General features: G+C 36.7%; 1 protein-coding gene across 3 annotated transcripts in view; it reads right to left on the bottom strand.

Annotated features, from left to right (window-relative positions):
• Window positions 1-19,352, bottom strand: part of LOC106163460 (uncharacterized) — a 57,170-nt gene that overhangs the window by 36,571 nt on the left and 1,247 nt on the right. For all 3 annotated transcript variants that reach the window (XM_086995287.1, XM_086995288.1, XM_086995289.1), the window contains exon 2: window positions 10,562-10,906. In XM_086995287.1, coding sequence (XP_086851413.1) covers window positions 10,562-10,906 — 345 coding nt within the window. The remainder of the gene's footprint in view (window positions 1-10,561; window positions 10,907-19,352) is intronic.

The following is a 19,352-nucleotide window of genomic DNA, read 5'->3' as shown; positions in this document are numbered from 1 at the left end:
ACCAACTGAACTGAATGCAGTTAACAGAATAACAGTTATTTTATTCGACCCTTATCATAAATTCCGCCCTAAATAACCATCACCATCTTTTTTTCTCTTTTAGTATTTCTTATATTTTTTATCTATTTATCTTTAATTTTAATCAAACTGTCCAGGGTTTTTTTTTATATTCCCCTAATAAATGTTTCTCAATGTGATCTTCTGAACTTAGAATACCTTAATATATTTGCATTCAGCTCCATTATTTATTATATTTAGAGATTTGTATTTAATCAAGGAGCGTTGTTTTAGTACTGAATAGACATACCAAAATACCCTTCAGAAAAAAAAAGGATGCCATTTTTGCCAAAACTTCCATAAATCATTGCCCTAAGATATATTCATCATCTTCCACCAGGGGAGTGCTAGAGACGGGCTTGCTTTCCTTTATTAGCGCCATATGGAGCAGCTGATGGTGCTCATAAATATTTGCAACACCTGTGTCCCTATACAAAGACTCTTAGTTCTTCTGTGTAAACCTTAGTCTGCTAATATCCGACAGATCATTTTGAAATATTAGTCTGCTGATATTAGATATATTATTTTGAAGTTTTAGTCTCCTAATATCGGATATATTATTATGAAATATTAGTCTGCTAATATCCGACAGATCATTTTGAAATATTAGTCTGCTGATATTGGATATATTATTTTGAAGTTTTAGTCTCCTAATATCGGATATATTATTATAAAATATTAGTCTGCTAATATCGGATAAATAATTTAGAATTTTTAGTCTGCTAATATTGAATAATTTATTTTGAAATGTGAGTCTGCTGATATCTGACAGATTATTTTGAAATATTAGTCTTCAAAATTTAAGGAACGTTTGACCCACAATAAATATATCTGGGTTATGTGAATGGGTCATTTACGCCACTGAGAGTGAAAAATGTCAAGGTATTTGAAGGGTATTTGCACAACATTAAGAAAGAAAGAAAGAAAGAAAGAAAGAAACAGACTAACAAACAAAGGGGAGGAAGAAATAGTTTTTTAAAAATCTTCCTTTAATCTCGTAATTTTCACATACTAGTAAATTACTTCATGTTTAAAATTTTACTTTATCAATTTTCAAATGCAGATGAAGCTGTGTATTATAAATAAAGCCAAAAAGTAAAACTGCCTTCCACTTATCGTGTTTACAATGAAAGTGCACGGCGCCGGCATCGGCGACGGCATCAGCGACGACAGACGCAGGTGATGGCAATATGTACAGACACATCTGTGTCTGTATATAAAAATACTTGTTTTTAATTGACTTTGTAACAGTTTTTAAGGATTTTTATGAAAACCTTGTTTTCTCCCTCCTATTTCTTGCACCCAAGGCCACAACCCCAAAGCACCCCACAAACCTCGTGGGATAACAACCTGCCCCAAACCTACTGTCGCTGCGGCTCCTTCCAAAAACAGCCACCACACAAGAGGAAAGCGAGCAGACCGAAGCACCCTGTTTTTAACCACAAGTACAGTCATGAGGTGCACACACGTTGCTGATCCAGATTTTAAACCTGGGTCCTCTTTCTTCTCTCCCTCATAAAGAACACACATCACATCCAGACAAGTGGTGCTTTGAGACAAAGAGACCCATTTTTAATCTCAAAATAGCATAGCAAGGCTTCTCAAATGCCAATACCATGTAAGGTTTATTTTTGTAGGTGCCTCTTGTGTCTTTTGTAGACTTTTTTTTTGAGAGAGAGAGAGAGAGAGAAAAAGAGAAAGAAGGAGAAAAATCATGGATTATATCATTCTCAGTTAAAAAGGAGAAGAAGAGGTTGTCTGCTTTCCCTTCTTGCAAATATCAGTATGTGGCTTTTGAATAAATAATATGACCTTTGAATAAATTTTCTGACCTTGGAAATAATTAGCTAACCTTAGAATTAAATTCTATACGTTCACGTCGCAAAATCTTCTCAGAAGTCAAAAAGAAAAGCCTTGGAAAATCAAAACCACCGCAAGAATGTCTCATTTTTCTTTTGAGGTCCCAGAAACCAAGCTGAATAAGGAGATTTTCCCCTGAGCAAGAGTAACAAAGTACAACAGCCAAACTGTAACGCAATATGTTCACAAAATCGATAATCAACCCCAGGAACAAATCGCAATACGTCTGCCATCAAGTCCACAAGCAAACAACCCGTCACTGATTAAATATTCCTGGTATGGCAGACATAAACTGCATGATCCCATTTAATATGTAGAATATTTATTAACAGAGTTACACCATCGATATCATTTTATCCAACATTCACTACGGTTACTTACTCCTCTTTAGTGCTGTGGGCGTCATCTTTACAAGAGTTGAGGGTCATACTGTAAAAAAGACCTCTCTTTCATACATATAATTTTACACGCATGATTTTTATTCTATTCAAATTCATATCGCATGACAATTAGAGTTTTGCGATGCCCTATATAAAAAGGTCTATATTGATAACACACCTTTGTTCAAGATGTCTGGCCAACTGGCTGTCAACCAATGAAAACTGCTCTTACAAATGCCATGATTACATAATGCTGATGGAATGTTTCTTAATTATTCATAATACTTGTATTGCATGATTATCTCGTAATACCTGTATTGCATGATATTTTCAACAAGTAGTTAGAAAGAAAGAAAGTCCTGTTCTCTCTACAGATGACACATCTGTGACCAGACAATGTCTAGTAAATCGGCTGTTCCTAATACATCAGACTTTTATTTCAAAAGCATGTCTCGGAAGAAAAATATAACAGCAATTGCCAAAAAGATCAAAACACTTGATGACAGAATAGCATTGTTTCATTTTCTGAGCCAGAATTCAAACATAAACCAAACCAAATCAAATACACCACCTGTATCAAAGTGTTCAATGACACGTAATTGTTATGTGTGCTTCATCAAGTACCTTTATTTTATATTGCAGATAATTTTGTGAGAGCCAGTCACGAAACTTGTACGTCTTTTTCAAATAATATGAGGAGACCTTTGGGGTTGAATACAGAAATATTGGTTAATACACACAGACACACAAACACAGAAAAATACTGAAGAATATTCAGAAACTCATTCATTATACACCCAACCAACCTAAACAGATCCTTTCCTCACAACTTACAACTTTTATTTATTAAAACCTCACAAACAAAAACAACAACCAAATAAATTCTGCTTCCGCCTTGTCCTCGGCAATGACACACATGCATCCTCAGCCACAACTAAAATCCCCAAGGCATATTAGTCCAACTTCCTAACTCCAACTGGTCTCTCCATACACCCAGCCTGTATACTAGTATCAGTGTTATTATCATGCAGGCACTGGGTAGAGATAAGGTGTTCATGTCTGGGAGCCATGTCTGGGTTTTATTCAAATGAGGCCTCATCACCTTCAATACAGTGGCTGTGTAGCCATATTGCCTGCTCTGTTTTGCTGGGTGAAGACTGCTTTTAGACACACTGCATGGAGAGAAAAATGGAGAAAGGCGAAACTGGAGAAAGGGGGAGTTCTTTGACGCAGAGAAAACAGAGATGTAGAAACAGGTTTTACTTGAAAGTTATTGTTTGAAGATCAAGCTTTCCTTTATTTTTGCTCTCCCTACGAAGCATGCATGTTTTTTTGCACATTTCCAGGATATTTTTTAACATAAAAATGTAATGGGTTCTGGTAATTTGTCAGCCTTTGAAAATATCTAAAAAGAGAAATACAAAGCTTTGGGTTGTGTACATAAGAGAAAGCTTTTGTGACCCAATATGTACACTGAAAACTGTAAAGAGCTTGAAATACTACCATTCTTGGTGGAATTCTTCAAATAAATAAACACAGGAATGATCATTTATCACAAGGTGCACCAATATAGTAGTGAATAAACAATGGTTATTGGCAAAAAAATTGTTGTTTAAAATAGCTCAGTTATACAAGAAATCAGTTTATGTTAGCTAGCTGCTACTGAATTGGAGGAGATGACTGGAGCTGACCGTGCCTGAATACTTGTTTTGTTCGTACATCAAGAGAAGCTGAAAATAAACTGATAATCACTACAGCATAAGGTGGGTTATGCTCTCTCACAGCTGGTACGAATTCCCAAGCTGTCATCACCAGATAGCACCACCCAACTCCTTTAGCAACTCTGGTATCTTGACAGTGAAGTTGGGTCAATCACTATTCTCATACTTTTTGAGATGACCTCTATTGCGCTCAGGAAATCCCAAAAGATTCCCAGCAGAGGAATTTCAAAATATAAACTGCAGATGTTGTAAAAGACAGGTATATTTTAGACTGAAGGATCCCATACATTTGTATTTGAAATGCTAAAATTGAGTTAAATTTGTTCAACACAATAGGGTGGATCTGACTTGTTTTAGTCAAATTTAATCATTTGGAAAATAAGTGATGATAAAGTATTGACTTTGTCTTAGCAAAAAAATTGCTAGTCAACCCCAGAATGAGGCTTACTGACCACCCACCTCCACCAGATTATCGTCTTTTTTGTGCTGTAAACATCTTTGCATTTTTCTAAAATGATTTTCAAAAGTTTTCAAGCAATTTTAGTATTAGTATTAGTGCTTGTGCTGTGACTCTACTCAAATTTCTAAAATAATTTTTCCAAGTGTATTAGTGTAATTGGTCTCAATATTTCAATTGTATGATACTGTATGCACTTTACCGTTCTATATGCTGATCTGTCAAATATGGCGTTAACATAATACTTTTTGAGATGGTCTCCATGGCACTCAGGGAATTTGGGAAGATTCCCAGTGGATGAATTCCAAAAAATAAACAGCAGACTGCAGATGTAGTAAACAACAGTATATTTTATATCAAACAATCCCATACACTTGTATATGAAATCTATAAAAATATCTTTCTCAAAAATATACATTTTCCTCTATATAAACATCTTGTAAAATACAATAATATCATCAAAGTGTGTACATCTATAAATGGTTACAAATCAACAAAACATCATTGAAGTAGTAAAATTAATATCAAAAAATAAAAATGGCACTAAAGATGGACCCATATGTTGACTTTCTCACCTTCTGATCAGTTCAGTTCAAATAGCTGCTGCCTGTTCATAAATATAAACATGACCACCATGATATCTGAATTCAATGTTTTGCCATAAATAGCACCTGTTTGAGCAAATAATTCAATATTTTCATCAATACTTTTTTCCAATTCTAGTAACCTAAGAAGAGAAAAATAAATATAAGCACACTGCAATATTTTTGTGTTTTTAGAAGTGCAGAAGCAAAGCACAGAAATCAGCAATTAGAATGTGGCAACATTTTGCATGGTGTCTCATCTCTACCCCTCCCAACTCTTAAATAAAAAGTGGATTCGAACCAACATATATGACACAGAAATTACCTGTTAAAAATTATTGGTTACTGTGACGCAACCGAAAACCAGTAACTAAAACTTTTTTTGTCAAATTTATCAACAGGAAAAATGGATAATTTTCTCTTGTTTGTGGCCTCAACATCTTCTTTTTCCCTAGATGTAACCACTCAGGATAAAAATTCGCAGAATCATTACATTACACCAGCCATTCCCCAACCTTCAAACGACCACAACGTCTGGAGAATTCATTTAATTTTCATCATAATCCTACAATGTGCTTAATAACACTCTCCTCTTCCCTTTACCACAAAACTGCCAAATAAGGGCCTTGACTCTTTGTACTACTTCTCTCAGCACTAACTTACTTGAATACCAATCAATTTTATACTGGGAGCAAAAACCAAATACCAACTTCACATGATTGCAGACTGATTCATCAACTCGGTGCCTTTGGTTTTTCCTTTGAATCTGCCTATATATTGTTTACATATTAAAAGCCCACTTTCTCGGGGTTTCCAAATAACTTCCTCAAGTTCTGGTGCTGATTTGTTTCTTTAATATAATTTCATAATTATGCTCTCCTTTCCAAATATTCTACATTTAACTCACAAATTTAGTATTATTTTCCTGGACTGATGTGGTCACTCAATTATCATAACAATAAGTCCCATACTGTTCCTGTTTAATATGGCTGTTGTATAATATGGTGCTTGTTTCATATTTGGAGAATCTTCCCACAGATAATCTCAATGTGATTTAGGTATCACAAAAGACTTGGTCTCCAAAAAATAAAAGCCTTATATTCATAAGAACTTTCACTAATGGTTAATGTTGTAGAAAACCGATAAATAAATAAATAAATTAAAATAACAGTATGACTCTGGTAAATTATCCCTCGACATCTTGAACTCATTTCAGGAAGCTACCATCCCAGTTTATAAGAGACATAGCAAAGCGTTTTTCACTTGTGGTATGACATCCTTGGTATAAATATAATATAATTAAAATAATTTAATCTCTCTACCACATCTTTTGGTCCATATTAACAAAATACTTTTTTTTCCAAATATAACATGTGTTTAGCCAGGATTTTGAAATAGAGAGTCCAAATTCATCTTCTCACTGAGAGACTTGGTACCATACCATATGTTGAAAAGATAAAAAAAAAACTAAAAGATGGCCTTCCAAAATTGAAACGGTGAAGTGCTACAAATGACTGGACTGTTACTGGGCAAATGTTCTGATATATTATTACATACCAGACTTCCCTATCATTTTAACACAGACCTATCCTGCAACTGACAATAATTTCCATATGATACACATAACAAAAATATCTTATAACTACAAAAATCCCATGACCTTAAAACTGATACAATGTGAAATATTTTGAGACACATTTTAATTTAGAGACCAAAGTCTAAAATTTGTAAGGTCAAGGTATATCACCAAAATAGCCTAAAGTGATGACACAATAAATTCAATTGGCTGCCTAGGATCAGTCTACTGCAAAGAGCCAATGAAAATGCCTGTTACAATGCGCAGCAACTTTTAATCTATTCATTACAGCTATCAACCTACGCTCGAGATCTGAAAGCTAGGCACTGCACGCTTTGGGGATTATCGCTAAGGGGAGTAATATTTACATTTGTGCTAATAATAGGTTGTAGTTATCCTCTTCAGAATCAAGTAAATGGCATATATCTCTCTGTACACAGGCAAATGGCTATGTCTTTACGTTGAGAACACCTGGACTGCATCTAAACCTCTTAACCCCCCCCCCCCCCACCCTCCTTAATCACAAAACAAGAAAATTTTCAAATAATAAAGATAATTGGTACATGATCCCCACAGCTGAATATACTACCTCTTTCGAATTCTTGAGTGAAAATTTTAATTTCTAATAAGCCCACCCCTTCCTTAAGCTGACCTCAGACAAAATGAAACCTGCTCTTGTGTTTTGCTTTAAGGTATATGGGAATACTTGAAGCGAAAGTTTCACTCAACCATAAGAACAATTGCCTCTTCTTAACATCAGACTATTAATGGAGAATCCTCCATGAGATATACTGATATGAATGTCTCTGTCTAAAATATGAATAGAAACCCCAACTTCTGCACCTCTCACACATATACAGGAAATGAACCAGACTTGAGAGAATTTATATGCACACTAAAAAAGTTTGAAAGAGAAAGCAGATATATTTAGCATAAATAAACATGTACACAACATGTAGTGTAGATTTTGATAAATGCACTTAATTGCCACTTCAGGGATGCATTTGCCTACAACCTTAGCTTTCTCTAGGGAAATCTTAAAATCCATTACTCATGGTACCAGTTACACAATGTTCACCAAATATCTATTAAAATCTCCATTTTCTGATATGAAGAAACCTCCATAAATCCCATTATCAGTCTCAAAGCATCAATCAGTGGATACGCAACAGAGCTAAAATACCAGTTTTATATAGTATATAATCCACAGTGTTCCGCTACACGGACCTTATAACAATCCAATCCAATAACGGACCATATATCCATGACGAGGCTATTGGCTTTGTCATTATAATCCATATTTTGCCCCAGGGACGCCATACTTTACTCGGTGGCTTCGTCTCTGCTGCCGGTTATAGTCCTGTAGTCCTGAGAGAGTCTACAGGTCCAGGGTTCGTTAGGTAAAATAATAATCCTGGCTCCGTTACCATGGTTACATGTCAGTAATCCAGTGCCTAGTAATATTAATTTGTAATCCTTCATAATCCGTCTCAGCTTTAAGTAATCCATGTCTGAAAGTGGGGTTAGGTCAAGGTTTGGGTCGGCAAACGTCTGTACTGGTAGTAGGGTTGGGCTCAAGCCAAATGCTGACAAACTAAAGCCATGTTTGGAAAAAGTTGTATTTTTGGTCCCTTGCAAGGCTCTTTTTCTGTTATTTGAGACATTTGATTCTAAGCACCCCAATGGCCCAATGGTTCCAGTAGGCTTTAACAATGTTGCCACAGGCAACTACAGCTGACTACGTTCTAGCTGTAAAAACTAATAAAGCAATGTGTTTGCTCCCTCCCCTCCCCTCCTCCCTAACCCTTTCCCTCCATATCTCTGCCTTGTTCTTTGCTATTACCACTGTACTAGTATCTTTACATTAATAATCCAGCAACCTTACTTCTTAAGCAGGCAATAAATCCATTACAGCAAAATACCTTATATTATTCTTTCTTAACTTTATTTACACAATAAATACTAATATCTATTTTAACTCCTTTTAATGCATGGTAATAAATCCATTTCAGCCACTTCTTCTCTGCTAATTTCCTGGTGTAAATAATCCATGAGATATAAAGCTAAAATAATATCCAACAGTGTGTTCAGCGTTTCTTCTCCCGTTGCCTTCCCTTGCCTGGCTTAGTTGTGGTTGGTATATATTCCAGTTAAGCTAGTCAGAATAGGTCACCTCTTTAGGTAAACCATACACTCAGAAGCAAGTTCTAATCCCATATTTTTTACCAGGAATCCGTCTCTCTGCTACTCCACAAGGTACCCAGTTTCTCTGCTAATATCCTCCTCAAGATGTATTAATAATAAACTGCTACAAATCACACCCTGGTTGATCAATGGCATAGATATCTATTCCACGCGAGGTACTCGTCCAGTTATTCTTAAGGTAATCCAGTTTGGTAATTAGTACATCCAAGAACTGTCAAATTTGGCTGTGGCTTGGGGGGGAAATATGGGCAGCTAAAATCACCATATACACGATGCAGAATTATCTACATCTTTGCATCTGGGCACAGTGAATCATTTCTGCTCTGTGTGTTTATCCATATATATAATCCACTCGGGTCTTCTTCTAATTTTCCTTCAGCAAGGGTCTTGAAGGCAGGAACTGAGTTATGCATACAATGTTATACATAAACCAGGGCACTTCGCCATCTCTTCCTACTCTGGTAATATACATCCATCTTCTGAGCAGTTGCCATGGTAATCCCCGGGGCAACTAGGCTGCTATAATAATCCAATCTCAACGGGGTAAAAATCCAACTTCTCACTGAGAAGTGATCAGTAATACACGAGAAAACAGACATAATCCAAACGACCGCTTTACACACTAAAATATCCACATCAAGTCAATCAAACATCCAACTTAAAAGGCTGCTAACCTGTTACTATAGTAACACGTATCCACAGTTACATGTATCCATAGCAACAAGGGTTCTACCTAGAAGCAATGCATAAATCCAAAAGGTAGTGCTGAGCTGGTTTGCAAAGCACAGTAGTGTTTAGTGTGGTGGTGGTGTGTATGTCTTGGCTTTGCTGGATCACCGTTTGTGCAACGTCAGGGAAGTTGCGTCTCTCAAATATACCGCGTAAATCCAAACGGGACGACTGGTTTATTTTACTGTGGGGCTCTATAAAGCCAGCTGGGTGCTTAATCCACATGTGAACTTTAAATAAACGACAACACATTCACTACACGACAAAGGGTGGTTTGCACGCACATACGTATGTACGATCTGGTAGGTATAGCTCCGTGCAGTCTCGTGGTGCATGTGGGATACAAAATGCGTGCTGAAACTGCGCAGAGCTAACGTGGTTGGAGATACAGTTAAATTCTAAGTTTCCAAGCTCTTTAGAGTCACACAACATAAATCCCAAAGTTCTCATCATTGTTTTTTATCTAAATCCTGTCAATTTGGCAGTGAAAATAAAATAAAAACAAAGTATATTCCAGAAATGGTGGTTTTAAGTTAATGTTAATCCCAGTGGTGCTGTTTCTAGAAAAAGTTAAGTCTGAAAATGAATTTAGTTGCAGTGGTAGTGCTGAGAGTTTAGCAGAACAGAAGTTAATTTTTTTTTAAATGTTATTGTCTGACTCTGTCTGACTTTGGAAATAGATGTAGTGATAATATTCCAAACAGTAGTGACAGGAAGACCCCAGACGAAAGAAAGGCTACAATAATACGTAAATCCATATTGAGGCTCTAATAATAATCCACTAAAATAATCCGCTAGTTACATAGACACCAAAACTGGCGGTAAAGGTGCTATTTTTGTTAGATACAGTAATAATCCTTGCTCGTGTCAAACTCAGTGGCGTTGTTTACCTCGTAACCATGGTTACCCAGGCTAAAAAAGTAATCCCTGGTAGTCATGGTAACCATCTCCATAGTAATCTAATCCAGCACAGTATTGACTATGTGACTTACCCGTCTCTTTTGGCAGTTGGAGTGCCGCGGCCAGCGTGAGCGGGCTCAAACCGACCCCTTTCTGGGGCCGCAGTATTTGTCGTAGTTGCACTGCGCGCTGCAGGTGCTGATGAAGCTGCAGGGGCCTCTCGTTGCAGCTGCGATGTTACCTCACATGTACGGGTGACAATGCTGCCCGAAGCAGTGGGCTCTGCAAAGTTTGTGCACAAAGTTTTATCATCTAGTTCATTTTTTGAATTGTGGGCTTTGGAAGCCGACCTTATGTCCATAAAAGCAACAGTTGCTGATAAATCGCTGTCTCCTTCCTTTTTGGGATGAAGTTTAACACTCTGTATCTTCCCATACCTAGAAAGGTAAACAATTTGAATAAGTTAAAAATGTCGTCATTAAAGACAAAATGACACAAGTCAGTTTTATTCAGATATCACAGGACCAAGTTTTAATTATTCAAGTCTTCACTTGATCAGTTCTTAATTTCAGTGCATTGGAACTTAGCACCTTGTAAAAGCACAGAGAGATGCAAAAGCACAGAGATGCAGCATGGATAGCTCCAAGAAGAAAAGAATCAACATCACAGAAATAAGCAATCTTTATTATTCCAATTCATGAAAAACTGACAAAATATAAAAGAATCCTTTCTTTGAAAATGTATAAAGCAAGGGTGAGTTTGAAAGTTGACCCCATCTTTACATATATATTTCTTTACTTCAAGACTTAGAAGTTTAACATCAGATGGCTTAGCAAGGGAATAAAATGCTACACTATTGCTACTGCCATGCAACATATGTGAAAATTTCACTGATGCTGAAAGGAGGTGGAATTTTGCATTAGATTGGGATCAGATTTCTGCCATGCCGCAAGTAATTTGTCTTTGTTGGACAATAATTAAGGAAAGGGACGCAGGGCCCTAATATTCAATGGAGCGACGAAGCATACATTTTAGAAGTCGCTCAGTGCAATGAGCATATCAAACGGCTGTGAATGTTTTCTCAGCTTGTTTTTCATCTGATTGTGAAAGGAATATGACCCGAAGCGGGTGGAAAAATCTACCCTTTTGTGTTGCTTTTGTAACAACTATGGATTTTGACTTGCAATATCCAATGGGCCACATGTTCTTTGTTCCCTTTTCCTGTCTTAATGTAGGTTTGGAGAATGGAGAATACCACCCAATACAGAATAAAAAGGAAATTCACTCAAGTGTTCTGTGTATATATGAAGAATGACTTGTTAAATTTCTTGGCTTGTGCCTAAATGATAACTCCAAAATGCAATGGAAGTGCAAGTGTAAAGGCAGAGTTTATACAAATTTCATTTTACTGACAACCCCAAAGTGTACCAAAGCTGCTTTTCTCTTGATAATCTAACTTATAAATTCGAAAAATAATCCTCATGGCATACACTGACTTGTAATTTAACATTTTAACTGGGTGTATGTAAAGATATCTCTTTTAAAAACCTAACTATTTCTCTCTGTAGTGTCCTAACTGTCTTGGGACAGCAGTCAACCTCGTACTTTCTGGGGAATTTTTTTTTTCAATCATGCAAAAAGCATGCCACACTGCTGAACCAGATGTCATGTTGTCTCTCTGGAGTTATGACAAATTCAAGGTAAATCCTCACATCTCTCTACTCCATGGTAAACTCATATCACCAGAGAGCAATCATGTCAGCATTAAGGAGGTCCAAGATCTGATCACTGACTCTGACAGACCATTCTTTATTTCAATAAATGATAATATCTGTACATTTGAATATCAGTCCTTGCTTGTTAAAGTGCCAGAACACTACGTATGCACAAAGGCTGTAGTCATTAAGGAAGAATGACGACGCCTCTTAAATCATTATCTTCACTTCACACCTGGTGGCACTGGCACAACAAAAAGTCTGAAAGCTTGACCTTAAACTTTTATCTGAAATAGCAAGAAATATATAACCACACAATAACACTTTCCTTTTCCCAATCAAAATTTTTATCTACTTTTATTTTCATTTATTTAGTTTTCATTTTTTGAGAATCAGACTTCAAGGTGAATATTTTCTCTTACTACCAGTATCTTTTTCCCCCTTGAGCAACAACTACTAGTGAACCCTCATGTTAAATAATGTATACGTTGAACAAAGATAATATTCAATTGCTCTGCTATATGAACTGTTTCATGTTATGTGGCCAAATGATTGGCAAAGGGCAATATATACAAAGTTAATTTGCTTTTTTTTTTTTTTTTAATTACCTCCTATATTTTTTCCTCAAATTCAGGTTATTTAACATGCAAAATATACACAAAACCATTCATTGAGATCTTTCTTTGAATTTCTACCGCAAGAACTCCGGCATCTATCAAAACATTTCCGATCACTGTAGTGTTTTCAGTTTCTGTGGGCAAAATTTAAAGTTCTCGTAACCTCTTTCCATTGTAAACCTAGATGCAAACTTGGGCATTAATTTCCACTCTTAATAACCTTGGCAATCATTACCGGCATAAGGGATCAATAATTTTTATCCCCGGCCGTGTTCACACTGGCTGATTTCAGGACCAACTCCGGTCCAACATCAAATAAATATATTGTATTCATCTGGCAGAGAAAAATGACCAAAATATTTCAGTCATAGCATTGGTTTTAGGAAAAGTGGCAAGTATTGGGCTGACTTCAATTTATTTATTTTATTTTATGTATTCGTCTCATTAATATTCATTAGCCAGCATTATATGAAATGCATTCTCTGAATAGTGGTTTGTGCGTATGTGATGAACTGAACTCTGTCACTGGCATGGAGGACTTCCCACTGAGTACACTAAAAAGAAAATTAAGAATTCAAATCTCAGTGGACAGCACAAACAGAACAAATCTCTCCGATGATGTAAAGAACGTCGAAGTTCTACCTAGTCTAAGTGCTCCTCTGCCCACTCAGAATGTTTCAGCAATCAATGGCTTGTGAACTTTCTAAGACACACTCTGCCACAAAGGAGATAAAACCAGAATGACGTCAGTCTGTCTATTACTCTGGCTTATGAGCCAGGTACATTTCTTGAAATGGCATTTACTGGCCTTATTTTCAATGGAAATTAATTGTCCTCGGAATAAAAACGATTTTTCTTTCACTGAGAAGTTTTGATAAATTATTCAATGTGATCCAAACTAAAGCCAAGATTATTTGAATGTATGAGGTTTTTTATATGAATGCAGACAACTGCCCCACAAGATCTGAGGAATGTGACAACATTGCCAATATAACCCTTATTTAAAGTAGGTTATTATTTTTTCATTGAATAGTCATGCAGAGCATTCTTAAACTGTAACTAAGAAAAGATACAAATCTCTGCAACTAAAAAACACCTCTTTTCTGACTATGACAGTAAATCAACGGGAAAACGGTTGTATTTATTAATACTATTATAGTTGTTGTTGTTTTTGTTGCTGTTTCAACTTCACTCATTAGACAACCAGGTTTTCTTAAAGCTGAAATTTCATCTCAGTAATTCACAAGTGCAGCACACATTTCCAAGCACCGTCTGACATTTTGGTTTCCGCATCAGATCAATAACTGTAATTCAACCACTGCATACAGGAAACCCACGCTTGCATATTACTGGTAAACCCAGATCGATAATAAGCACACATATTACCGGCAAAACCAAATCGATAATGAGCACACGTATTACCAGCAAAGCCAGATCAATAGTGCAGGAAAAGCAAATCGGACCAGGAAGACGCCAGCAGTGAAGTTATGAAAGGATTTGCTTTATAAGCAAGCCATTACGTCTGTAGGCACAGATACAGAGCCCAGTTAATGCGATCATTTTGACCTCAAGACACATTTAAGCAATTGTGAAAAATTTTACATGATGGGACTTCTAGCTTCAAATTCTGAAAATCTGAAAGCTAAGATTTTTTTCTTTCTATTCAACATCAGACATCAGGCACACCAGACCAGACAAAATCTGCAGTAGACTACTCGCAAAAAGCAATTTTTATTGATGAAAACGCACTCTCCTGATATGCATTCATAACGGCTACCGGTTGAAACCGATGCTTGGTTCCTGACAGAGAAAACTCTCTGGCAAAGTGCCCGTAGGTGCATTAAGTGTATAAATATGTCAGAAGAAGATGGATGTGTTTATCACACAGGGCCTCCCTAGAGATGTCGAAATATAGCAACGCTGATGGAATACTCTGGTAATGTCAGCCCAGGTTCTAAGTCTTAAAATGAAATCAGTGCTATTCCTCTCCCCTCTCCAGGGAAGACCACCCCTGCATCCCACCACTAAATCCCCCCTCTCCCACCCCTTCCCCCCCCCCCCCCCCCCCCCCGTTTATCTCCTGGCATATAAAGGCAGCTTTACACTATAACCATCATAGTTCAGTCAACCCCCCTCTCTCCCTCTCTCCCTAAAGTGCTATTCTTATCACTAACTTCATCATAGCAAAAGTGGATGATTTACAGACATAGCTGGAGATAATGAATAATTAATTCAATGGTAGCCTTGTCTCAGATCAGGAGATAGGAATTTGCCACTTGGTGCCATGTACAGTGTCCTTATTGGCACACCTCCTCTCCCTCGTTCCTTCTCTCTCTCTCTCTTTCCCTCTCCCTCTCTCTCTCTGTGTATGCTCTCTCCTATGTATGTGTGTGTGTCTGCATATCTCTCTCTCCACACATACACTATCATTTACTAACAGAAAGAGAGAGAGAGAGAGAGAGAGAGAGAGAGCACAATATCCAAATTACTCAAAGATCTTTCATTTCTTTCATTATCTAATCAAAAACACAAAATTGGATATAAACTCCACAAAATCTATAAAAGGAAAGCCATGTTTTTCATTTTCATCCATTCCAACATATTAACTTCAGGCCTTGGCAACAGTTCACATGCAACCGGGATCCCCAGATCAGCCAAATACACGTGGCCGTTTTAACCTTCATTGCTGACATTTATCATGCGAGGGCACGAATGCAGCACTGCAGCCGCAAAATATCTAGTGCAGCAAAATCTGCTGGCAGAGAGCCAAGTTTCATGTGGCGCTATCAATGTTATTATCTGGGTGAGCTAAGTGGCATATCAGAAGGGGATGACTCATCGTTATTCAGCCTACACTGACCCAAATGGCAAACAACACGGGCCCATTTGGGGATTTTTCACAGTCTGTTTATCATGAGCCCCTGTTGGTATTTTAGAATCTTAAATTGACATGGTTGGGTTTTTGGACACTCCTGAAGTTCTCATAAACCATAAATAGGGGAATAGGTTCTTTTTTCCTTCTTTTTTTTCTTTTTCAGCAGACTTGTTTACCAAACAACATTTACTTAATTTCAATTCAGTCCTTTCAACATCTTTGCAGGTTCTAGGTGAAGTCTGTCAACAGTTTATACAAGAGATGCAGTGCAGAGTCAGCATTTGTATACGTTTCTACTCTGGAGCTGGTTTCATCTGGCACACATCTTCACCTGCCAGTATACAACCCTATTCATTCCTTCAGAACCAATTTGTAACTACCTCTATAAGCCAAACTTGGCAATGACAAATATAAATTATTTATACATCTCGTCAATAATTGCAGTCAATGTTAAAGGCAGCAGTGCCAAAATAATCTGTTATTTTTGAAGGTAGCTTCGCTTTTTTTTTTTTCATTAGCCAAATAACTACCCCAGGAGTCCTTTATCAATTTTTTCTCCAAATGGTTTAAATTTGACTAAAACAAGTCAAATTAACCCTTTTTGGTTCAACCGAATTATGTCTGTTTTAGCATTCGACTAAAATGATGAGTGTTACTGCTACCCCATCTTTTATACAATAACTCTGCACTACACATTAAAGCTGTATGTCTGGTTCACTGATTCACGTGTTCTATATATGATTATGTTAATATGTATGCTAAGAGCAAACTAAAGGATAGGTCCTGGAGTTTGCGGTTTCCCCGTTTATCTCTTTCTGATCTATGGATAGCTGGCCAGGTTTTATATATTGTGGACGACTTCCTTCAGTCAAAGCTGTGGTTTACACAATGTGGAAATAATAAAAATAGAGAATAAATCAGCATCCGTTATCCTACTTTTAGCAATCAAAACCAACCTCAGACAGAAAAAGATAGAGTTATATTATTAATTTCCTTTTTCTTTTTCCTCTTTCTCTTTCAAAACAAGCAATGACAGGCCAATATTATCTTTTTTGGTTACATTTTTGCAGACATAGATTTAAAACCTTTCCGTCATGAAACAAAAATTTATGGATTTCAAGATATCCACTGCTAAAGAATTATACTAGAGTGTAGACTTAAATCAAAGCATGTATGTTTTCTATAGATCTTGCCATTGACAAAATAGCTTTTCACTCTTTTCACCAATCTGGAGTCACTCAAATAGCAAAATACTAGTATCCAATTATCATGGTGATTTTCTAATGTAATTAGCATTTCCATCAATCACCATCACTTCTTTTGAATGTAAATTACTAATGTCATGTTTGAATTCAAAGTGACTCTCAGATCTTGAGTGCAGGATGTTCTGGTGAAGTTCAAAGCAGCAGCTGTGTGCTTTGTGACATTTAAATAAAATGACAATCAACATTCAACTGACACAAGTGATATTCTAAAAGGTCACCAACAGAACATGGCTAAATATGTCACTGTCCCCTGTATGGTCTTTCTTTCTCTCTCTCTCTCTTTTTTTTATTTATTTATTTTTGTTTAGAAGGACATATGGAGACCATGTCTTAACCAGTTTTTAACCTCTGTCAGATGCATCATCAACTTAAAAATATGGACACAAAATCTTCATCCCAAATTCTTTCCATCCCTTCCAAGTTCCAGCGAGGGACCTCTTTTTAAAAACAGCACAGTGAAATCAAACTACTGGTTGTTAAACCGTTCCCGTACACTTCCATCTGAACAAAGTCTTGGGACTTGTATAAATATGGCCCTGTTCAAATAGCCATACACAATACCACTACTGCTCCAGTGATGGTGGCAGTCACAGCACACCTGAAAGGGCTGATCTGCTAGCATCTAGAGGGACAAAGAACCAACTTGTGGTTGAAATAATAACTCTCCCTCAAGCCAGGTCCTGCCAGGAAGTATGTTTATAGCTTTTGTTATTCCTCAAATGGCTTTTAAAATTGTTTCTTTAACTTCATTTTTCACATGTTCTTTTTTGAAAGAGGTGAGAGGAAAAGAGGTTGCAAATGGGAGTAATTTCAATTCTTTTATCAAATGTCCAACATAAAAAATTTGATTATGCCATCTCTCTTTCTCTGTGTGTGTTACAATAAAAGGAACATATTTTACATTTTCCAATGTTTGGTAAAACCACATCAAAATCTTACATGAAATGACCAAACCAACACAGAACCCTAACAATTCACAGTGCCTGTAAAGTGTAATCTCTCTATTTCCACGACCATCATGTCACCTTTTCACTCCAATATCAGACACACACAGCGGGCTACTGAAACCATTACCCAGCACCAGTGACACAACCCTTTCATCACCTTTATAAATGACCCCTGAAGTTAACCACTTACTATATAACCAGTTTTCATTGCTCAATATGAATGCCCTGGCCATGGATGACCAATAGGATAATATTGCCTTCTCCACAACAGACATATCATTTCTCCATCTGTGTGTGTGTGTGTGTGTGTGTGTGTGTGTGTGTGTGTGTACCACATTTCCAGTTTAACAGGATTTCTGTTGTAAACTGAAACAATAAGTGAAAAATAAGATTAGTTCAGAAAATTAGCAGCCACCAAAAGCTAAGGCCTCAGAGTATCAAAATCAAGCTAATAAATCTAAATTCAGATATTAAATATGATAATAGTATCAAAAGTTTCACTTTGTTTAACGAACAAAAATGTGATTTGTGTTTGAAAAATCCTACAAAAAATCCCTTTAAGCATACTGCTTTAAGTTACATTTAATATGAGCATGAGTGCCCGGTACTGTGGATAATTATGAGCTAGTCTGCCTGAGGTCAAGACATGAACACAAAGCAAAGGTGCAGTACATTCTGGGCACAAAGAAACGAGTTCTCCTGCCATATTTGGCAAACACATTGAATTCCCCCTCGCTTGGACAGACGATTAAAATGATTGTATTCCTGCTTTGTTTACAGTTTTGGCTTACAAATGCTACCTCATAAACTGTGGATATATTTAGAACACAGAATTTAAAACTTTTAACATGGCAGGAGGACCGATTAGTGACAGACTGCAGATCTAGTCAAAGACCCGTATAAGGATCTAGTGACTTTATGCTGGTTTTGGAGGCCAACTAGTCAAAAGATTTGTTCTGTTTCTATTTGACTAGTTCTTTATGAGGCAATCAGGAGCATTCGTTTCCTCCAAACATCTTTTAAATGATTTAACTTGCAGAGCAATGTTAAGTTGGCATTAAGAATTAATATGATGCTGGTATTCAACCTGAAATGTTTTTAAACATTAAAACCTTGGAATATAGAATATTGTGATCAAATTCCTCTGCAGTGAGACATGCCTCTGACATAAATTGAACTTTTAGAATTCCAAGTATAGTGGTATATATTACCATTGTTATAAACAGTTGACTTTCATTCTGATTTGAGTATATGGTGCCAGGAAAGCCAGATAAATGGTTAGCATACATACAATAACATCCCATATGTTACAGTTTGTTATTACCAAAAATTTAAAGCCAAGTCTTGTTTCCGTGTTCAATTTCTCGACACTTTTGACCCGAAGTTTCTCATGTTATAACTGAGAATAACTGAGCAGCTGAAACATTTCAGACATGTTGTTACACCTGCGGAAGATTTTTGCAG

The sequence above is a fragment of the Lingula anatina genome, chromosome 9 (genome assembly GCF_051362555.1).
Source record: "Lingula anatina isolate TDL-2025a chromosome 9, LinAna3.0, whole genome shotgun sequence".
Lineage (NCBI taxonomy): Eukaryota > Metazoa > Brachiopoda > Lingulata > Lingulida > Lingulidae > Lingula > Lingula anatina.
Note: the sequence above shows the minus strand (reverse complement) of the source record. Positions and strands in the feature narration are given on the sequence as shown.